General features: G+C 35.6%; 2 protein-coding genes across 6 annotated transcripts in view; both read left to right on the top strand.

Moving 5' to 3' along the window:
* The window catches only part of zgc:85932 (uncharacterized protein LOC405875 homolog), a 38,176-nt gene extending 32,391 nt beyond the window's left edge, over positions 1-5,785 (top strand). Inside the window, exons 12-20 of the mRNA XM_056238623.1 lie at positions 1,239-1,281; positions 1,395-1,469; positions 1,575-1,635; positions 1,879-1,943; positions 3,719-3,787; positions 4,592-4,670; positions 4,979-5,095; positions 5,398-5,456; positions 5,723-5,785. Of these exons, the coding sequence (XP_056094598.1) occupies positions 1,239-1,281; positions 1,395-1,469; positions 1,575-1,635; positions 1,879-1,943; positions 3,719-3,787; positions 4,592-4,670; positions 4,979-5,095; positions 5,398-5,456; positions 5,723-5,749 (595 nt within the window). The 3' untranslated portion in view covers positions 5,750-5,785. The remainder of the gene's footprint in view (positions 1-1,238; positions 1,282-1,394; positions 1,470-1,574; positions 1,636-1,878; positions 1,944-3,718; positions 3,788-4,591; positions 4,671-4,978; positions 5,096-5,397; positions 5,457-5,722) is intronic.
* A 2,463-nt stretch (positions 5,786-8,248) lies between these two features.
* Positions 8,249-24,464, top strand: part of actn4 (actinin, alpha 4) — a 46,890-nt gene continuing 30,674 nt past the window's right edge. For 3 of the 5 annotated variants that reach the window (XM_056238622.1, XM_056238621.1, XM_056238620.1), the window contains exon 1: positions 8,249-8,580. In XM_056238622.1, the coding sequence (XP_056094597.1) occupies positions 8,446-8,580 (135 nt within the window). In that variant the 5' untranslated portion in view covers positions 8,249-8,445. The remainder of the gene's footprint in view (positions 8,581-24,464) is intronic. The other 2 variants (XM_056238619.1, XM_056238617.1) reach the window with 1 other exon arrangement.

Here is a 24,464-nt window from a genome sequence, read left to right on the forward strand (position 1 = left end):
AAATCTCAATATGAACTAAAATATTTGTAAGAGCAAATGTCCTGAGCCGCAGTTTATTTTAGTAGTATTAATATACTATATATATATATTTGTTATATTTTAAGTAGCTTTTATTTTATATTTTCACTTTATTTTAATTTTAGTTTTAGTTTTAGTCATTTTGCAATGTGCTTTTTACTGTTTATTAGTTTTTAATCTCTAATGTATTTTTAGTACTTCCACTTACTTTACTTTATTTATTTGCCAAGGCAACATTTATCATTTTTGTTTGAGTTAAGTGTACGTTTTTTTGTCTAATATTTAATTGTATTATTTCAGCCTTATTTCCATTAACAAAAATACTTTTTAATAGCTTAAAAGTTTTAGTTATCCTTACGAAAAAGAAGTTTAAACTAAAACAGTCTACATTTTATGTACTTCTCAGAAATATACTTAAAATTGGACTGAAGTAAAAACTATCAAGTGTTGATAAAGCTAAATAAAATGTTTTTAAAAAGGAAAGAGTTAAAGGTATATTTCCAGTATAAAAAATGAATACCTAAATAGGAACATAGTGGTATACTTAAAGTGCAAAAATAATATATAAATAGTAAACTACAAGTATGATGTTGTTCACTTAAAGAAAACTTACAAGTATACTTGCAGTATAAAACAACTAAACTAGTAGTTTACTGAGAGTATACTTAAAAGTGTACTTTCATTAACTAAAACAAATAGCTATTTGACTAGTAAACTATCAATATACCTATAATTTTACTTAAAAAACTTTCAAAGCTCAAAGTTTACTACTGTTATTCTAATATTACACTTACTAGTATACTTTTATACATTAAAAAGTGGGCCAATTTAGTCCTAAGTATTGAAACATAAGTATACTTACAAGTACATTGATATTAGTATACTTACTACATAATGTACACTTATAATATACTTCAACTTTACTTAAGTATACATAATAAAATTAACTAAAGTATATTTATTTTTTGTAAGAGTATAAAAACAATGATTAATGCTATCACTCTATACTCTTTTATATTTTATACTCAATTCTGTCTATTTTCATGTTTTTTAAAGTAATATGAATCTAAAGTCTTTGTTTTTAACGTACACTGAAAAAAAAAAGATTCTTGTTCAACATACTCCAATAATCTTGGTTTTATTTACAACTTAAAAAAAAAAATCTATACAGTGTATTAATTTACAGCATTGCCTAAATGTGTGTGTGTGTGTGTTTGCAGAGCTGCTGTGAGACCTGGAATAGATGCAACCTCACCTACACCGGTAAAACGGAGACATTTACTGTGTCTAGTTTCACTGCTTTGATCATTTATGATCACTGGGTTCATTTAATTGCTCATTTTTAATTATTTACATTCGTGTCTATATGTGTGCAGCCGCTGTCTCCACGTCTCGCAGGTCTGCCGTCTATAAACGAAGCCAAGGTTCTCTTCGTGAAACACTGTGTCAAGGTAAAACCTGTCAGTTTGAGCATGTATTGTTATACATGTACAGTATACATACAGTACGTACGCACATGTATATACGTACAGTATGTTGATATGCGTTGTCTGTAGGGCTCGTACTGTAGGCCCCTGGATCTGCATAACCTGCTGACTGAAGCCATTGCAAAGGGAGGTGAGAAAATGTTTATTCAAACGGTGCTTTTCATCCATTTACTTCTTTTTTTTCTACATTTGCATTTCAATGCAAAACACTCTTAGCAGGAGAAGTCATGTTTACTGTTCCTCTCCAGTGCCGTTATAATGCAATTCTTTTCATTCGTTCTGGAAGCGGAGCTGAAAACCATACGGGAAGTGATGCGTTAACCAGTGAGGAAGTGAGTTTGTTGATGTTGTTTCTTGTTTTCTGTCCGGTCAGTTTTCGCAGGTAGTGAGAAGAAACTGAGTTTGGAGCAATGCAAGAGTTTTGTGGTGCTCATGGACGTATCCTGTATATCTAGTGCACTTTTTTTACTTTAATAATATTTTTAATGAATTTAAAAAATATATATTTTTAGTTATCATGATCATTTTTGTTTCATTTTTAATCATGTTATTTTGTAATTTTTTATTTTTATTATATATATATATATATATCTTTAATCTATTTTGGTTTAATTGTTCTTTTAATTTCAGTTTTAGTTATTTATATCCAGTTAATAATTTTAGTGCTTTGACTTAAAGGTATAGTTCACCCAAAAATGAAAATTACCCCATAATTTACTCACCCTCAAGCCATCCCAGGTGTAAATGACCTTTTTTCTTTCAGCCAAACACAATCTGAGTTATATAAAAAAATATCCTGGCTCTTCTAAGCTTTATAATGGGAGTGAAAGTGCATCCATCCATCATAAAAGTAATCCATACGACCCCAGGGGGTTCATAAAGGCCCTCTGAAGCGAAGCGATGCGTTTTTGTAAGAAAAATATCCATAACTTTATACATTATATAGCCACTGGCTTCCGTTAAAGGGATTGTTCACTTTGAAATTAATTTTTGGTATGTTTTAGCTTTCCTCAAGGGCATCCAAGATGTAGGTGTCTTTGTTTCCGCAGTAGTTTCAATTTTGATATTTTTAGGTCAAACCGTTCTTGTCTGTCAGTCATATAATGCAGGTCTATGGTCACCACCTCAAAGAGCATGCACAGAGAAGTCCAAATTAAACATGATTTAATGACTCGTAAATGTAAGTACACATTGATGGCCTGAGACGCGAAACGAGCGGTTTGTGTGAGAAAACGAACAGTATTTATATCGTGTTTACCTCTTGTAACCACAGCCGCGTCCAAGTAATCTGAGGCTTCGGTCTGCGCAAGCGCCGGAAAGCGCCGGAAGTGAAAACCCACCACTCCCGGATGAGTTTGCGCGAGCATACGTAATTGTTTTCGTTTACGACGGTTTAAACATCCCGGATAAGCGCAAATTAGTACCATTTTAACTAGCCGTCTTACCTACAATCTCTATTCTGTGTAAACAATGAGTGACGTACACGCGTGAGAGATCACTTCCGGCGCTTGCACAGACCGAAGCGCCGCGCCCTCAGATCACTTGGACGTGGCTGTCGTTACAAGAGGTAAAAACGATATAAATACTGTTCGTTTTCTCACACAAACCGCTCGTTTCGTGTCTCAGGCCATCAATGTGTACTTACATTTACGAGTCATTAAATCATGTTTAATTTGGACTTCTCTGTGCATGCTCTTTGAGGTGGTGACCATAGACCTGCATTATATGACTGACAGACAAGAACGGTTTGACCTAAAAATATCAAAATTGAAACTACTGCGGAAACAAAGACACCTACATCTTGGATGCCCTTGAGGTAAGCTAAAACATACCAAAAATTTATTTCAAAGTGAACTATCCCTTTAACAGCCGTACACGAGTCTAGTTCCGGCTAAAGAGTAATATTCCACTGTTTTACTATATTTTGATCAAATAAATGCAAGTCTTGGTGAGCAGAAAAGATAAAAAAATCTGAATTATTCCAAACTTTTGACCGATAGTGTATCATCATGCAACAGTTTGTTTCACATTCTATTTCTAAGAATAGTTTTCTGTATATATATATGTATATGCTAGTACATTCTCAGCATAGCCCGGGTCTTATCTCAGTCGCCTCGGGCACATCTGGGTGTGTGAGGTATTTTATGGTGCAATTCAAAAGAATGCATAAGATTGGGTGGAGTTCGGAATGTCACCTTAACTGCACCAATCAGAGCCAAGGAATGGGTCGACTCGATTTGCCAGAGTTCCAGGCATTGTGGGAAAAACTCCGGAAGTGGACGGTGAGGACATTTACCTGTTTAAATGAACGTGTAGGGAGTGTTTGATTACGGTGAGGTGAAGGCAGTGTGTTTTCATGTCACATGACAAATGACATCATCGTAATCATCATGTATTTCACCTAAAACGGATAATTCTTTTATAATTTACCTTCATTTTGGATGAACTATAGAGTGTATTAGTGCCCGCTTACTTTTTTAGCGCCGTTGGTTCCGGAATAATTTTTTTCCATTCATTTCTCCCATAAGGATTTTTAATAATAAACAATGAACCAAGCCAATCAGCAATGAGGTGAATCACAACACTACAAACTTTGATTTGAAGCAAAAAAGTATTTGAAAATCGGACACAAGGTACAAAGAACATAAACTTTAGCTTTATACAACAGCTTTAGAGAGGCAAAGAACTACAATCCCAAGCATTGCAAACAGGATAATCAAATTAACAGTGATGGAGAAATATGAAATCTTGGGTGGAGTGGGCGGAGCTAACGTGATCTTTCGACTCTCTGATTGGTGGAATTGTCTGTACATCATCATGGGTAATTATTATGATTATTTTCAAACTTTTTAAAGCAAATACCCTCAATCAACAACCTCGTTGCTCACAGTAGCGCTGTCTTTAAAGCTTAATAAGTTATCATTCAAAATCAATTTCCTCATGGAGAAAATGAATGGAGTTTTTACTTCTGGAACCCGACTGTTGCGCTCTGTTGTTTCATGGAATTGATTAATATTCATTACTACATTTTAGAGCAAATAAAGACTGGATTACGTGATTATTCACCCTTCTGTGTGTCTTTGTAGGGTATTTTTATGACATTTGACAAAAACAAGAACCAATCGCTGGATTATCAAGAAATCTCCCCCGCTCTGTCAGCAGCAGGTGAAACCTATGACACACACTTACTCACACTCACACTCACACGCACATAAATGCAAGTATGAGCATGCACACACACACACACACACCCTATACACTCATTGACGCAACAGTTTGTTTATAGAATGAACACATACACACACATTCTGTTACTCGGACACTATTAGTGAAATGGTTTCCCACACACGTCAGGCTGTAACACACCCAGCTTTCAGAAGAGAAACCTGTTCATTCATCTGTGAGAGGAATGTTGAAGGAGGAGTGTGTGGGCTGGTCATCAGGGTGATCTGTGCTCGTCTGCTCTGGTCTAGGCATACAGGTGGATGAGTTCATACTGCAGCTCATCGGCCTGCGCTACACAGAGCCAGACATGACCGTCAGCTTCCCGGGATTCCTCTTCCTGCTCATGAAACTGGACTGCATGATGCGTAAGAACACACAAATCAAAGTCAAATTACTGTAGCAGTTATTGCAAAGTGGTCCGAAATTAGTGTTTGAACACACTTGGCATTGCATAAGAAACAACATCAAATCATTTATATAAAATAAAAATAGTGTATTTTTCATGCATAACATTTCAGAAAAAGAAGTTTGCATGGTTTTAATAGTAAAATAGTAAATAATATACTGTTTAGAAGGCCCTGAAAAGTATTTCGACTTAAGCCACACATTTAAAAGTGTCACTGTTGTTTGTGTGCGTGTGTGTGTGTGTGTTTGTCTTTGTCTTCAGGCAAGTTTCAGTCCTTTGATATGACGGGAATGGGAATGATTTCAGTGAATTGCAGACAGGTAAAAACATGAAACACATGAGAGCGTTGAGCATCTCACACACACACACACACACACATTCAATATTTCATCCTGTGAACCTCTTTGATCTGCGACCTGTCAGATCCAAGCTTCCTAATTCTTCTTAACTGTCTTTCTGCAACATGACTGACAGTTATTACGTGAGTCAGACGTGAATTTCTTATCTTGTGAAAAATGTGATTTATTTACTGTGCGCCAAATGAATATTTATGTTTGTTTCTTTCGCTCTTCCTCTTGATTTGTAGTTTCTGCACATGACCATGTACAACTGATTCCAGACCAGCTGCAGGAAAACAACACACATCTGCTTAATAAAAAACAATTCTACAGAAATTGGTGTAATATTTTTTTTGTAGTAATAGGGTATAATAAATATAATATTATACCCTATATATAAATATAATAATATATATTTTTTAACGTTATTATTTATTATTATTTGTTACTAATAATGTAGTATTATTTAATGTTATTACATTTAATAATAATAATAATTTAAAGTTTAATTATTAGTGTTTTTTATATTTTAATGATTTATTGTTTGAGTAGCACTATGATCAACATTGTTGTATTATTTTAGAAATAAATTGGAATAATAATAAATTAAAAACGAAAATTTCTTAAATGTATAAAAATGTTATAAAATGATACAAATAATAATAAATAATATATATTCTAAAATATTAATAATGCTTTAAAGTAGTCATGAAACAGAAGTTGCGATAGTTTTTTTCTTCTCTATAGTGACGTATATCCGAGTGAAGCGGCTTCTCGAACAAGAACAAATGTAGGGCGGGGCTTGATTGGATGGTTGTGGTTTGCTATTGGTCAATCTCATGTGATTGACAGGTTGCCCCGCCCTCACGCCAGTAAACACATCATCAGAGAAGAGATGTTGCTGTGAGAGGGAGGGGAAGTTAGTATTCTGATTAAAGATTACGAGGCACATTCACAGATAAATCATTTATAATAAATACTGCAATATTCCATAAAAAATAGGAATTGTCAATTTTGATTTCATGGTGACTTTAAACGAAACTCATTGTGATCTTTAAATGTGTTGTTCCTCTGTCTGGAGACATGTTCCGTTAATATTTATGACAGTGAGAACTTTTGAGAGCACACATGACTGGGAAATATCCCAGAAAATGAAATATGTGTGGACAGTGGACGGGATCAGTTCAGGAATCTTGCATAAGCTTTTGGGTCTGTAAAATGTCCCAGCTATGATTTATGACATGCTGCTGCTTTGATTTGCAAAACAGTAAATGATTCAAATAAGCAACTGATTTGTATTAGGATATTACAGAATATAGAAGAGATTACCTATAAATAAAGATCAATATCAATCATTGGAGGTGTGTATGGGTTTGATGCAGTTTAATACTCAGGATTTGGGTATTGTAAACAATACAGCGTATGTTCGATGCTCATCTGTCTGATGTTGACCCACTTCACGTTCCCTTTGACAGACTCCATGAAATTTTAATGTTAGGTTTAAGCAGCTTATAGCTGTCAGAGAACCAGACCAGTTTAACCTCAAGTCATACACATTCATGTGTTTTTTTTCCTTAAACAATATGTGTTATTAGAACTGTACACAGTGGAATTGAAACGAAGCTTAGAAAAACAACGCAACCGGCTGGTGAGTGTTTCGTGGAAAGTGTATTAATAATAGATTCACTCTTTCTGTTTGTGTAAAGTTAGAAGATACAGGATACACTGATGTGCAAGCCAAAAATAAATATCTTTAAAGTGACATTTTCAAAGCCCATTGCTTTTGATTACATTTAAATATAATAATAGATATAATTATATACACATTTGATTTAAAATATATTTATATAATGTGAGTAATATTTTAATTTACATTAAAATACTGAAATATATATATAATATACATGTATAAAATGTTTGTGTGTGTGTATGTAAATATGTAAATTATATATCGATACATTTTAATAGCCTATATTATATAATATACATATTTATATACATGTATAAAAATGTATATATATATATATATATATATATATATGTGTGTGTGTGTATATATATAAAATATGTAAATTATATCAGTACATTTTAAATATAATTAATATAAAAAATATTTCAATATTAAGTATATACACATATTATATAAAATATATTTATACAATGCAAGTGATATTTTAATTTACATTAAATACTTAAATACATAATATATAACATACATATTTATATACATGTATTAAATTGATATATATATATATACATACATTTGATATATGTATATAAAATATGTAAATAAGCTAATTATATATCAATACAATTAAAAAAAATCTATGTATATAATGCAAGTAATATTTGAATTTCCATTAAAATACTTTAATTAAATAAATTATATAAAATATACATATTTATATAGTGTATATATACAAATTTATGAACATGTATATGAAAATCCTAAATATAATATGATAAATCCAAAATATTTAAATATAATTAGAACACGTCATTTATTTATTTTAAAATAAACAGTGCAGTTCACACGCCCTTTCAGAAAACCTTAGATTAGATTTCGTGTTTTGAACTCCTCAGTGAATATTTTCACATAAAATGCACAAATTCACACTTTCTATTCTTAAAAATAGTTCCCTCTGCGATATCATCCAATCGCAGAAGCCCACCCAGTCCGTGGGTAGAGCTAAGGTCGGATATCTTCTGAATAAGTAAATGGGTCATTTAAATATTCATGAGTTTCTCGGGCCTACTACCTCCTCCTCAGTGGGAGCGGCGCGTCTCTCCTACTCCATTTTTCGTCAGAAGGAAGGGTGGAGGAACACACTTTCGGCGGGGATCCTGTCAGTCCACGCAGCGGATACTTCACACCGAGAGCAACAAAGACTTCGAGAGCGAGTAGTGCAGTCTCATTCCTTCTCGTTGGTCGGTTAGGAAGAGTCTTTACAGTGCCCTTAGGGTTTGTGACATGGTAGATTATCACGCTGCTAATAATCAAACACATTATTCGTACAGCGGTCAACAGCAGAGATACATGGAGCAGGAGAACGATTGGGATCGGGACCTACTACTGGACCCGGCCTGGGAGAAGCAGCAGAGGAAGGTAAGAGGTTCTGACGGGGAAAAGCTCGGGGGCCGCCGCAGGGGCCTGTGTTAGGAGCATATTTGTGTGAATAACACGTTTTTAGTCACACATAATGCGCTTTATTATCATTAGACGGCGTTTATACGCGCTTAGAACTCGCTTCGAATGTTGGAATGTTTCGCGGGTTTCGAATGTTACGGTGTTACAATGTTTCAGCCGTGCGCGCGCGTGTGTGTGTGTGTGCGTGAGTGAGTGATACATTGTAACGGCTGAACCTGTTTTACTAGTGCGAGTTTCATTCGCTAGTGTTGCTTTTTCTCCCTGACTCTGTTCTTTCTCAAAGCGACATTTGGACTCCTAGTTACAGCCAGACATCCGGATTTAAAATGGCAGTAGCGGTAGATATCACAGTACAGAAGCTTAAAATAGCTGCCGAAAGGCTGTTTCTGGAGTTTATCTGCTGTTCTGGAGAGGAAAGATAAGCTTTAAAAGAAGAAGAAGAAAATGAATCTAACAGGCGCGTTTATATATTTAGTTCACTCCCTTTTCCATGTAAAATCAGATTGATAGTGTGTGTTCTAGTGTTTTATGCTCATGAATTATAGTGAGGAATTTGAATGACGTTTTTGGGTGTGTGTCTTTTGGGGGAAAGGAAGGCTTGACTGATTTGCCGTTTTGTGTGTGTGACAGACAGGATATCAGATTGGGTTTTTCAGAGAGAGTTTGAGAAAGGAAGGTCAAAGTTTGATTGGACAAATAATCAATTATTAACCCACCGGAGCCCCTCAAGCAAACGCACACAGAAATATATCACGTATATATATATATATATATATATATATATATATATATATATATATATATATATATAGACACAGTCACTGCCCTTCAGACCCCAGAGGTATAAACGGACTCATAACTGGGGCATTTATTTGAGAAACTCGAGTGGAGGAGGAGATTGACTGAATTCTTCAGCGCCCCTCCCCCTTTTTGTACTTGTTTTGTTACACTTTTGAGGCCAAATTTCTGTAAACTGTTTCAAATGGCTGATATCGATGACTGTCCAATACAGTGTATAGTACAATTTGACTAGTGCAAATAAGATGAATTTAAACAACAGAATTGGCAATGTCTATTGCTATATATCATGCATCAAATCCCTGTCAAATATCAGTGATATAGGTGTCACATCTGTCTCTTTGACAGTACTTTTTTTTTTTTTTTACTGAGTCATAAACACACTCCGCCTTGGTTAAATCTGGTTGGCTGACATATTTTTTCAAGGTGGACTTGTATAGAGTGGGTTTGTGGTTGGGGGATTGGTTTGATCTAATTGATTATTTTTGTTATTGCATACTACCATGCTGCTTTAAATTGTAGTAGCCTATGTAGTGTGTATAATGCATAAACAACCTGTGAACTTACTACTTTTGCCAAATTGTGGAGAGACAAAAGAGCACAGTGCATGGAAGACTGTATCCCACAATGCAACTCGCATTGTAGTTTGACATGACCTTCCATTTCCAGTGTCTAAAATGTCATTTTTTTTAAAATATATAATGGGGTTATTATCGTAATTTGCTTAATTATTATTATTATAAGTGTGTTGTTTCTCCACCACTAGTGGCACTAAACAGAATTGTGCAAATAATTACTGTTATCAAACAAGTTTCACACTCCGATTATCTGTTATTGTTTAGTCAATCAGATCCTAAGTGACATTTGCATTTCCTTTTGGTGCAACAAGTGCACACACTTCAAGTCTGCATGTTTCTGCACTGGAAGTTTAGTGAACGTCACTTCGATCTCGATTCCCCATTGGTCGTTAAAATGACATCTTGGCTCTGGAATTTCTATTGCATGTTTATGTGTATGGATGTCACACACAGACCGAAGTCTTCTTGTGATTACCAAACCAACGCATCCTTTATAAAACCCCACACTGAGTTTCATTACAGTCTCCATGCACCACTGCCTATTCCGCTTGACCGAAACAAGGCGTGTGGAATCATACCGAAGTCATACCCTTATCCGTGACAGACGTGAAATTACTCCCCAACAAATGCCAAACAAACACCCTTTGACCGGCTAAGACTTGCCTCTCCGCTCCACCCAAAATGTCTGAAAGGCCATTGAAGTGTTTCAGTCTCCACTGAACAGCCTGTTTGGGCAGATATGAATTCAAATAAGATGCTGTGATTGAATGGGCTTTGTTTTTGCAGTAGTGTTGATAAGAGAGACGCCCGTAAACCGGCAGCTCAATTTGAGCCCGATAGTTTATTTTGGAGTCTCCGACTTACTACTAGTGTGAAATTGCAAATGTTACTTTCTTGAAATATGATTGAATGCGCGATATATCGGCCAACATATCGATATCGGCTGATATATGCTAATTTTTTATGTTATCGTTATCGGCCCGATAGGAAAATTTGGCCGATAAATAATGTATTTCCTTCAGCTGAGACCCTTCAGATGCGCACTGTTCAACATGATGCCTTTGAATTGCATTAAATATGATTGAAATAACTTAAAAAAGGAAAAATACAGTTAAGTGCAAGTCTGTCATATCGGCTACATAAAATTATAATGAAAACATTACAATTGTGCGCTTGAGACGTGGCTTTTAATGGAGAGACTTTTGTTTTTGTAATCAGGCTCTCAAAAATAAAATTTGGATTTAGATTTATCGGCCGATATATCGGTTATCGGCTTTCAAATATTACGAATTATGGTTATCGTATCGACCACAATGTTCATATCGGCGCATCCCTAAATGTTAGCTAGAGTAAAAGATCACTATATCTTCAAATGTATGATATTTGAAGTTTATATTAAATTTGTGTATATCGCAGGGATCTCTCCTTCAATTTATCATAACTTTTGTATAGTTTAAAAACAATCTCCAGTAGCCTTCTCCACTCCCATACCCCCATCAAACACTTCCAGATGTTTATGATGAGCATCGATGTCTGTTGTATATTATAAACAGATGATTTTTACTCTGATTGAATGAACCGCATTTTAAACTGCCACCAAATTGCCATGTTGCTTGCCAACAGTAAACAGACTTTTTTTCTGATTATTATAAATAAATGTAACTCTATTTCAACCTGGTTGTCTTTTATTACATTGATGTTGGCATCAAACTAATAAACCACTAGAGACTGTGTGTTTTAGGGGTTTTTACCATAGTTAAGGACTTTAGGCTATAGGATTTAGATCTCTTACATGTAATAACTTCACTGTAATGCACAGCCTCGAGTGGCTTACTGCTTTATAGCACCGATAGGGTAAAAAAAATAAGGATTTTTAGAGAACCAATAACGTAGGCCAAATAAAAACCTTTGAGTCATGAGGACTTGAATGGAAGATTGTTGTTTGAGGAGTGAGTAGCTAGTTTGGCTTTGTATAAAGGTCTCTCTATCTATCTGTTTAAAAGTGTTACAGAACTGAAGTGATCGCAACAGCAAGTGTGATCATGTTTCTATTCTGCACATCGACTGGCCCGAGACTCTACGCTACTGTTCAGGGGCCTCGTTCCTCTATAAAACAGTGGGATTCATTCTGAGAAGTTCAAGACTTTGGCTCCAGTCCAAGCCCTGGTCAGTTGCCGTGTTGTCTACTATCTAAATAGAGGGTTGACTTCTCGGGCAGCTTGTTAACTGTTCCCAAAACAGTCACTTATGAGGTTACCTTTCACTCTACAAAACGGTAACCTTCATAAGTGACTAATTTTGGAGCGTTCTTCAAAGGTTGCAACTCAGATAAGTCTCGTACAAATACACTAAATTACTTTTTAAAGTTTGATTATTGGAGTGATGTTTTTCTATACTTAAAAATTTCACATTTGATGCAACGTTTTGCGTACCATTTCTTGGTAATTATGTGAATTTCTGAGTGGAAATTGTTTCAAAGTTGTTGTTTTTTTAGTGTGGTGCTCCAACAACAGACTTGACTAAAATTGATTTGCTGTTTGGCATTGTCATGTAACCAAGTTAAGTTTAATAAGTGTAAAAGCACACACACGCATTCTGGGTAAAATAGTCCATTTGTAGTCGAAGTAAACAGTTGTGTTGCTACATTTTGGTATTGCATGAAATATTTTATAAACCACATTTATCAACATCTTATATTGATATTTTTCACTTTACTCATTGCAATACGTTATGGGATCCAAATGCTGGTCATTTTATAGTTTGTTCATGTGATCTGGGTGGCCAGTCCTCATGATTCATTTTTAACTTTTGGTGGGAGGGTGTGAGTTAATGTGTAAACACAAGTTGCAATTATATTTCACACATTTTTGTCATGCATTTCAGTTTAAATAGGTTTTGAATGTGTGTTTAATGTGTAAATGCGTTAGTACAGGGGTTTCCAATCTTTTAGATGTCACGGACCCCCAATATAATCATAACCCCTAAAACTTGTAAAGGCATGTATCTTTTATAAACTCAATATATACAGTAAAAATGTAAAATTAGTTTCTATTAAGTAAAGTTAAATTTATATTTTTTTCTACTCACTATAGTAATGTACTGTTAAATTACATTTATTTCAAATTAAATTAATCTATTTTTATTTTATATATATATATATATATATATATATAATATAATATAATAATAATAATAATAATATAAATATAATAATATTTGTATTTATTTTAATATAATTAAATCTATTTAATAGATTTGATAATTAACTAATAATATTTATTTTCATCAAATTTTTATTCATTTATTTTAATATACCGGTAATTGACTTATTTAAATCTTATTATTCCTTTTTTTTTTCCAGTGTTTTTTCTTTTTTTTCTAAACTTTTCCACAGACCCCCTGTCACTCCCTTGAGGCCCTTTGGGGATCCCAGGACCCTAGTTTGAAAACCCCTGCATTAGATAGCTATGTGACTACCCACAGGGTCCAATGAAGAGATGGAAGAGATTTATTTATGTTGGGTTCACCTCTTCATATTGCTATATTTGGTGTGCCAGACGGCGTCACGATAGCCTTGCCTCAGGGCCGCTGTCCTGTCCTGTCCTGGCACATTTGATTCAACTCATTGATTGTGTTTTTATCTGTATCACAATATGCATTGTAACTTGCTAAACTAATCCAGTAGAGTTTGAGTTGAGAAATGTCAATTGTAATTACATTAAAAACAGAAAAGCATGTATATATGGTAAGAAATGAACTATTTTACCCAACGCTGAGTAATGCAGTGATGTTGTATTTTTGACGCAAGTTCGCATCACCCTGGTTCCCTTGATATAAAAACCCAATAGGATTTTTCCATTCAGCTTTTTGATTATTGCACAAAATACGCTCTTTGGTGAACAAAAGATGGATTCTTACTGTGATGATCTTCACAAGTGAACACAACTTTTATTAATTTTGAAGCTTAAATACAATCATCACACTGCAAAGGCTAAACGTAGGGTATAACGGCCATCATGGTCACGTGACTTCAACATCATTAAGCTTATATGTTCAAATGTCAACTCTTCCAGGATTTATTTTAAAAACATTTTCCCTGAGTTACAATAGTTTGCTAGAGCTCGATTATAAACAGTAGATGACTTTACCTGATGTTTAATGTCCCAGACGACCTCTGTAGTCCCATTTAGACACTTATTTTAAGACGAATAAAAGCTAATCACAAGAGGCGGGTATTACTGATGTATTTTATGCCATCAAAAAACAGTGAAAATAACCTTATTTCAGGCATTTAACAGAAAACCCATTGATTTCAAGACATGCTAAAATGCTTGTTTAATGGTTTTGTACTACAAAAATACATAATTCCTGCAGGACTCAATAAGTGCATCCTGTGTACTTTAAGCTTATTACACTATTGCATTGTTAGCTTAGCAGTGAGTAAGCTTAATATTAAACTGTTTGCATCGTTTTGAAGTGCACTTTTGATTTGCTGCCTGTGTAAAGCGTTTCAAAACTTTTACTTTGCCGTATGCAGTTGCATTTCAGTTAAGATGCCTTAAAGAAAGTTGCCTATGCTGTAAAAAAATATTGTTGGTTTAACGTAAAAGTACGTTACTGGTTGCCTTAATTTTGAGTTCATTGAGATAAAAAATGTGACTAATAAATAGAAACCCGAAATATTATGTTATCTGAACCACATTAATTATCTAAGCTGTTTTGACAAATGAAAAATAAGTTGTGATAAATCAAAATGTAATATTTAGTGAAGCAGGATTGTAGATTACAGCAGGTCTGTGTTCACAGGTTTTTCCGTGTATCCATGAATAACATTTTTTTTTTTGTTATAATAACTGCATATGCAAATGTAGTGCTACAGAAGTTATTTATTGGAGAGTCCTGTAGACTTCATGAAGGAAATGCAGAATATGTCTTCAAAAGCGATGGATGTCCGTCTCACTCAGTGACTTTGGCTTGAGATGTTGTACTGGAGTAGTAACTGTATTTGTCGTTTAACACTCGCTCTTTCACTGATATTTCACATGCATATTTCATGTCTGTTTCTCGTTTGTGGTTATGGTCTCTCGAGCATCGCACTTATTTGTGTCTCTATAAGCGTTTCACACCATGTTGTCAGCTAATGAGACGTGCAGCGCAGAAGAGTGTTTGAGCATCATGTGATATACATGTACTATACGTGCGAGTTCCTGTTAAAATTAGGCCTGAGTAAATGTCTGCTCTTATTATTTGTTACAATACTTCATTGTTTGTACTTGACATATGCATGTTGATGACAAAAAAAGTGCGTAATCAAATCCCAATTGCCCGTGTGTTGTTGTGCTGGAGTGTTTTTCCATGCACTGTAACTCTGTTGCATTGAAGAGTTTGCTATTTGCAAATCAATATAATTTGGCGATGACATTTTTCTGAAAGGTCAAACGGATTTGTCCTCTCTGGGTTGCCATAACTCAAATGTCCTCATTACAACCTGTCAAAATGAAGATTTGGTGATATGACAGAAATATATTACTATTATACAGTAGAATGTAATTCTCAAAGTAGAAGTAATAATAATAATGATGATTAAAAAAAATCAAACATTTCATAGGGCACTATTATCATTAAAAACGTAATAAATTATGAAATGTAAAGTTTTATGAATTTAGTTGATTAGTCATGTTTTTTGATAATCATTAAACCAGAGTTTGTTGAAATCCATTTTTTTTATACCAAATTCCATTTTTTCCTTTTTAATTTTTCCTTTTTTTTTTTCGCTTTAGTTTTTCTGTTCATCAAAAAGCATGTTTAATTAATTGTAATCATTAAACTTATACAGTTTAACAGTAATTTATTAAAGGGTTAAAGGAACACTCCGACTTTTTGGGACTTTAGCCTATTCACCTTATCCCCCAGAGTTAGATAAGTCCATACATACCTTTTTCATCTCCGTGCGTGCTATAAGTCTGTTTGACGCACCCACCGCTAGCCTAGCTTAGCACAAAGACTGGATGTAAATGGTTGCAGCTAGCATATTAATCCAAATAAGTGACAAAATAGCGCAAACATTTTCCTATTTACATGTTGTGATTTGTATAGTAACAGAGTGTACAAAAAACAAAGTCACATGAGACACAGACATATTTTAACCGTATAAATACTGGGAACTATATTCTCTGAAGGCGAAGCACTGCTACTTGGGCGGAGTGATAACCGCAGCACCTGAGACGCGCTCTCTGCTCCTCACCACGGCGCGTCTCAGGTGCTGCGGTTATCACTCCGCCCAAGTAGCAGTGCTTCGCCTTCAGAGAATATAGTCGCCGTCAGAGAATATAGTTCCCAGTATTTATACGGTTAAAATATGTCTGTGTCTCATGTGACTTTGTTTTTTGTACACTCTGTGACTATACAAATCACAACATGTAAATAGAAAAATGTTTGCGTTATTTTGTCACTTATTTGGATTAGTATGCTAGCTGCAACCATTTACATCCAGTCTTTGTGCTAAGCTAGGCTAGCGGTGGGTGCGTCAAACAGACTTATAGCACGCACGGAGATGAAAAAGGTATGTATGGACTTTTCTAACTCTGGGGGATAAGGTGAATAGGCTAAAGTCCCAAAAAGTCGGAGTGTTCCTTTAACCAAAAATATTACTCAAATTTCATCCACCCCAAAAAAATTCCATGTTTTCAGTTGGAATTTTTCTGTATTCAATTGTAATGATTTAATTAAATTCTGATAATCAAAAAGTATGTCTAATGAATTTAATAAATGTAGTATTATTATAATAAGTATTATTATTAATAGGGCCCTGATAAAATGCTTTATATGAACAAAAAATCTGTCTTAATTTTTCTGGATTTATGATTTAATACCAATGTTTTTGACAAGAACCTGTTATAAAACATTAACAATTTATTTAATCTTTAACAATAATTAATAATTATATTATTAGGGATTACATTCTACTGTACAGTAGTAATTATTTCCGTCACAATTTTTTCAAGTTAAGCCAAACTTTTATCTTGACATGTTATCGTGAAGCCCTTTGGCTTTCTGTGTGTTATGATAATGCTAGTAATGCTCATGAAATGACTCTGTCATAGTGAGACATAGTGCTTGGCCTAATAAAGGAATAAAGGAAGTCTGGACTTGATGTCAGAACTAGTGGACGACGGACTGATGCACTAAATAGTTTGTGATAATGATTGTCTTTTCCCAGAATGAAGCTCTGACCACTAAATCTCCGAATGAAGAGCTTGACCATGAGTCAGAGCATTCTGGGATAATTGAGGCGTAAACTGAAGCGCTGTGGTTTCTGTGCTGTAATCCAATTTCGGGTTGTTGTAATGAGTGTTTGGACCAGGTTCAGGTGTGTCCCAGTGAAAACAGTGAGTGGGAGTGGACTGAGATAAGGGCAGTTACGCTATTGACATTATAATATGAGGTCACATGAGGTGTTGCATCACCTGACCTACTTCAGTCACGCCCAGCCGGAGAAATACTTTCAGTAGAGTATTTGCTCTTGAAATCATCTACTTAGATCACAACAGAAGCCTTAAAGATGTTAGAATCAGATGTGTTGAATGACTTAATGTGTTATGATCACAGATGTGCTATTTAATGTAAACGGAATAGTTTCCCACTACAGTAAATACAGGCACTATTTTTTTCTGCTTTAATTTTGAGATATTAATCATATTTTTTCAAGGAACAGCTCTTCTCTCAGAAACCATTTTCACAGGTCTTGTATTATCAGAATTGTAATATTTAAGTTTTATTAAAAGTGAGCTGAAATTCTGGTTCCTTGTATTGATCACTTGGAAATTTCTATAGAATGTGTTATGTTTGTATAGAGAGTAAAAGTCGTTAGATAACAAGGGAAACAACGTTGTCTTCGTCCTCGGGGAGCTTGATTCCTTACAAAGCACTGAGACTCAGATTGCAGGACTCTTGTCGCATTGGTGATATTTGTATCAATAACTGTAGTTTTTAATTATTAATATTAATGGTCTATAAAATTGATCAGTAATCACAAATAAAGTCATGAGAATTTATTCATCAAAAAGTGTGGGGACACTGCTTTAGTTGAGATGCATGATAACTACTGGTTACAGCCTGTTTTACATCCTGGTTATCTTAGTGATGGTTATATGCAAATGAATTATAATGTCTTTGCCGGTCAATTACTCGTCTGTGATGTACAGTAGCTGTGCACAGGTGTTGTTAGAGTTGGTGTTCAGCACTCGCTGTCCCTCGAGGATCTGTGGAAGTGGAAACTTCAGGAACTGATCCAACACACATTGTCCTTGTCGGATATCGAGAGACGTTCCTGCCCTGTCACTCACTGTGGCCGTTCGCCACGTCAGGGCATCGAAACCTCACCAACCTGCTGAATCACACACTCCTGCTTTGGGGATTTACTTGTCATTTGGTCAGTGGGGAGTTGAGTGATAATCTGTGATAAACATCTGTGATCCGCGGATATTATTGTTATCTAACATTAAAACTAAAAACATTTTTTTTAAAATTGGTAACTGACTTATTTAGTTACCTCTCTCTATATAAAAGAAAATATAAAAAAAATTAAGATAGTTGCCCTGGCATCATTTCTGATTTTTATTTTATTTTTACTTGAAGTACTAAAATAACTAAAACTGAAATAAAAATTAATAAGAACCATAAACTACTAAAAATGACCAAAAACTATTAATAGAAATGACAAAAATTGCAGTGAAAACTAATTCAAAATATTATTAAAAACTATGATATTATATCAATTATACTTTTTTCAGCCCTAGTTTGTTTGTTTGAAATATACTATCTGTCAAAAAGAGAAAATTAATTCCAAAAATCTTTTTTTTTTTTTTTGCTGTTTTTAAGGAAGTGAAACCTACTTTAGGACATTGCGGTTTTGTTTCATGACTGTTTCCTTCCCAAATTCTCTTTACTGTAAAGCAAAAAATGCTGTATTTAAATTTGAGTTAAGTTTTTCACTTAACCATTCGATCAGTAAAAATGCATGACGCGACACCTCACAAAAAAATACCCATGTGAAGTTAAACATGGTAATAGTCACAATTTCCTTTGCAACCTGAACCTGTTTCCATGAGATTTTCTCAGTTTTGGATTTGTTCTTTGTTTTATGCGTGTATAAAATTGTCCTTTTTTTTGTTGTTGTAGGGATTCGCTGTGCCCCCACCTGCTCCTTGTCCCGTGCGATCATCTTATTTACTGTATGTTTTTGTTGTTCGCACACCATGATAAGATGGGCCGGACACTTTCACTGTCTGTATAACGTCCTCAGCACTAAAAGCTCTTAAGTGCGGCGGCTCAGCCAAAAGACTGACCTCTAAGAGGATTAGAGCCTGGCTTCACCTAGTTTACCATCTGAACTATACGTTTTTGTATCACAGATGTTTTGATCCTTTAATTCTGCACCCTTTGTTTGGCTGGGTGGGTCTTTTAAACACTGTTGGGTGAGGGGTACATTTATAGTAATGTTACCCATCATAAAAGACACAGCACCACCAATAAAGCCTGTCAGCGTGGCTGTTTAACGGGTGGGCTTTTGCCCGGAGGGCGTCATAATCTATTGTGATCGTGTCTCGCTAGTATTGTAAAACCAGACTTTTGACAATCGGCGCGATTTCTGGTCCACTTTACAGGTTATTCTGGTCAAGGCTTACAACAGGAAGAGACCTGAACGAGGATGATGACATGGATTTTTGTTCCTTGAGGTCCACTTATAATGTTAATAAAGGTTTTTGCACAAAAAAAAACCCCAAAAGGAAAACCGATTTTGATGGAATGATGCGTTTTTAAGGGGCGGGTTCTTTTAAGGCTTGACAGTAAATGGCCACTGTTATGATTGGCTAGCATCATTCCATAGGATACAGCTATTGCACGCGGGTAAGTGTTTGAAAACATTAGCCGGACAAAACCGTCATTTACAGACAAAGCATTATGAAATCTTTTACTAATGGTTTGTTGACTGCTTCATCTGTCAACAAAAGTTTCTTTGCAAATTCTCAATTGGACTGTGCCTCGGTTACAAAACAAAATGCAGTCAAATGCTCCGAACAAACATAATCCATGATGGCATTAAAACTAAACCATCCACTTGTTCCTGATGCTGGTATCTTTCTGAAGTCTCTACAGAAATAAGCAAATGAGATGTTTAAGGAGGACTCGTATAGACAGCCTCAGGGATTGTCATGGGCTCTATTTGCTTTTGACGTGACAACACATCAAGTGTAGGCAAATGACAGCTGTTAATTGACTGAGTACCAGTGGGCGTGGCCTATGGTGTGATGATGTGTAACTATTGGTCAATATCTTGCTCTGGAGGCAGTCATATGCAAATGTGTTTGCTCCTACATCACAGATCCCACAAAATCAAAGCGATGTTTATAATGAGGAGGACGTTATAGCTCTGAAACTTTCATGATGTTTTAATGGTACAAAGACCACTTATATGTCAAAAGATTAAGGTATATTTGATTTCTCATGTCATGATGCCTTAAACGGTCAACCAGAAAATTAATTTTGTCAAATTAATGTCGATGATGTTACGATGTTTAAGTTCATTATGGATTTTGAAAACTCGGTTAAATTTGATTATTTTGAACTGATTCCCTTTAACCATTTTTTATTTTTTATTTTTTTATATATACTGAAAACATGAATATATATATTGATGAGTGTATATAGGGCAAATGTGATGTTTTTACTAGCATGCGAAAGAAAAATCATGCACTAGTTATTCTAAGGCACAGAGAAGAAGTACTCTGTCATCTGTTTTAAACAAATATGGTCGTTTCGCTCAGGAAGTCTATAAAACCCTCACCTTTGACCCTTGCAACGTGGCATATGGATTGGTTTGAGGCTGGATGTTGTCATGCTTTGAGTTAAACACTTGAACCTGAAAAGTTTCCCTTGTTCCTCAATGCTGGACCAGAACTGATGTGAAACCCACGTATATGGCTGGGGTTTTTGCTGCAGATGTGCATTTTTTTTTTTTTTTTGAGATCTTAAAGCCAGCCGTTGCAAAACAAGAGGGAAGAACTTCTTGCATACACTTTCAAAATGAGATTCGGATTGACCTGATGCACTAAAGTCTCGGATGCATTCAGGGCTCGTTGGCTGTGTCCCTGTCATGCTCTGGTTGGCAGGGGGGAAGTTGTGGTTTCTGTTTTGTTGCTTCTAATGGTGTAAAAATGACTATTCGTGTTTTTGAGGTAACATGTGACCATGAACACCAACTGTCTCGTGGGAAATGTTGTGTTAGTAATAGCATTAATGTGGATCAATGACTCTTAGGCCCTGTTTACAGCTGGTATTGAGATCGGATCACAAATAGATGAGGGAAACACATTCCCGTTTACACCTGGTGTTTTAATCCGTCACTTTTGTCCACTTTTTCAACCACTTCTGTCCTGATTTCTTCGAGGATCTATGAGGGGGTAAATGGATGGGCCTTTTTCAGATCTTTAGATCTAATGGATGTAACAAGCTCACGTAATTTACAAATAAACGCGACCGTAGACGACGGAAAAACACACTGAGAGCATCAGTGTTTCTGATAATAATCAAGAAACTTCACTGCCGTACCATGAGTGCAGCAGGCGTAATGTTAAACGCCTGAAAATAGGCCACCTTCCATCAACACAACGGAACTACTTTCAGGCGCTGCGTCATATCATTACGCCTGCTGCACTCATGGTACGGCAGTGAAGTTTCTTGATTATTACGCAGGAATGAGAGTATAGTTCCTAGCCATACCAGCCTAGAAAATCGAAACTTTACATTTTCCGTCGGTCTTAGTGCACGATGTAACTACAGAAGAGTCAAGTTTTAAATAGGAAAAATATCAAAACTCTTTGGTCATTTTTTTTAGAAATGCTAATGGTCTTGTCCACTTCAATGATGTATGCTAAGCTATGCTAAAAGTGGTACCGCCAGAACCGGAGATCGACTGAATGCATTCAAAAACGGTAAAAATCAACAGTTTAACTCTGGGGGAGTTGTAAAATGAGCCTATTTCCAAAAAAAGTGGAGTATCCCTTTAACCTCGTCCACTTGTGATCCGATCGACCAAAACACATCTTAGCACCAGGTGTGAACAGGGCCTTGATCATTGTGGGTCGTTGGAGGAACCCACAACATCAGTAACTCTGGTTATTTTGTGGATAACTCTTGATTGACCTGAGTGGTTTCACTGGTCAGTTGTCTGCGTTCTTGTTATCGTCTGCTTCAGGTCAATGAGCGTGACATGCTTGCTCAAATGCAGAACAGATTGCTAAATTCAGGTTGACTTTTCGTAGAGGAACAACCGATGAAATATTAGTCACATAAAGCCAGGAATGGCAGCACCAGAACTGTGCGCTGTTGCAAGAAACTACGATCTCTCCTTACAGGCAGATTGTGGAGACATCTTAAATCATGATGTCCCTATGTGTAAATCCAATCTTCAGATTTTTCCCTTTGCTATTCTTTCTAGGTCTTCCCAAGATGTTGGTTCTCAATTGACTTGATTCTAGAACGGCTGGTGATTTTTATTTATCTTTCACTGTATATCTTTATGCTAATGGTGTCTAGATTTTGGTGACTGGAAACATTTAGTCGTACAAGATGCTAGACAAAGACCTGTGAGTTTGAGAAGCCACAGCACAGTTTCCACGTATTGATAGCAGCACCGCCTGCATTGTGGGTTTAATTTTGTCTTGCTGCTAAATTCACCAAAGCACCAGTTTCCGAAAGACAATGTGTGTGATCTTGATGTGAGAAATGCGTTAGATGTGTGCGTCGGTTTTCAGTTGTGCGTGGAGGAGTGATGTCACCATGCTGCCCTTAAAGGGACAGTTTGCCCCAAAAATAAAAATGTTGTCATCACTTACTCGCCCTCAAGTTGTTCAAAACCTGTAAGAGTTTGTAAGAATGTTGGTAACCAAACAGTTTCTGGTCTCCAATGACTTCCATAGTTTTATTTTTTCCATACTATGGAAGTCAATGGGGTCCATCAACTGTTTGGTTACCCACATTCTTCAAAATATCTTCTTTGGTGTTGTTCAGCAGACGAAAGAAATTCATACAGGTTTGGAACAACTTGAGGTTGAGCAAATGATGACAGAATATATTTTTTTGGCTGATTTATCCCTTTACGCCAGTTCGTGTGTTTCTGTATTGCTAAATGAAGGTCTGTAATTCTCCACTTTGTCTCAGCGGTTGAAAAGACGCCGGTTTCATCCATGATTGTTGACGCACATCTTTTCTGCTTGGGAGTTGGGTTTCGTGGAAGCGAGATCTGGAGTGGTCATGGTCGGATGTTCCCAGGCGTTTGAGTGTGTGGTTTCTCCACGGACCACAACAGACCCACGAGAGCCTGTGATGACATGTGTGAGGAGCCAATCAGAGCAGATCTGCAGTTCTCGCACGCTCGACACAAATAACACCTCAATATCAGGTCGTTGCTGTCGAGTGCACAGCTAATCTACATGTTACTTCCTCTTCTTTCTTTTTTTTTTTTGGTTGATTTAATCAACCTGCTAACAAGAACAACATTGGCGCATTATTAATAATAACCAGCACTTTTATTTTTCTCATCATTTTCATCAACAATAGGTTAATTCAAATCATTTCTGTGTAGTCCGTGCGGAGGCTATTCCATTTTATTTATCCATGCATTTTAATTAAGTAATGTTGTCCAATGCAATGACCTGTTGGCATAATTAGGCTTTATTTAATTAATTTGCATCAATAGATAAAAAAAAAAAAAAGTATGTTGGCAATAGTCTACTACTGTATATGTTTGATTTGGCTTTTATTGGTGAGACTTTTGCTTTAAAAAACGATATAAATTTAGATTTAGTTTTATCGGACCGTATACCGGTTATTGGCTTTCAAATATAAAGAGTTATCGGTATCGGCCAAAATGTTAATATCGTTGCATCCCTATTTATTTATTTATTTATTTATTTATTTATTCAAGTATGTTAGCATGTTAATATTTTGTAAAGTTGTATGGTATTTGTAGTGACTGCGGACATTTTGGTGTTGTGAAATTTGGAATAGATTTTTTTATAGGATGTGGTGTGCCACACACACACACACACACACACACACACGCACACACACACACACACACACACGCACACACACACACTCTTACACAACTGATTGAAGTGTGTAGAAACAGATGTGGGCAAAGCCACTTCACTTCACTGACAGGAAAGATGGACTCACTCCGGTTTACTTCCGCCACAAATGCACACTGTTACGTGATTTATAGCACAGAAAGATCTTGTCACACCTATTTTGAAAGATGATAATGCCATTGTGTGTCTGTGACCGTATGGCCTTTATATCGCCAAACACGGTCAGTGTAGGTTTGATGGGTCGTCATCGGTATGTGTGTGTCAGACAGATGTAGGTGTGGAACTGTGACTCAGTTTGCACTGGAATGTCTGT

Source organism: Rhinichthys klamathensis, unplaced genomic scaffold (genome assembly GCF_029890125.1).
Source record: "Rhinichthys klamathensis goyatoka isolate OS25496 unplaced genomic scaffold, OSU_Roscu_1.1 h1tg000527l_1, whole genome shotgun sequence".
NCBI classification, from domain to species: Eukaryota; Metazoa; Chordata; class Actinopteri; order Cypriniformes; family Leuciscidae; genus Rhinichthys; species Rhinichthys klamathensis.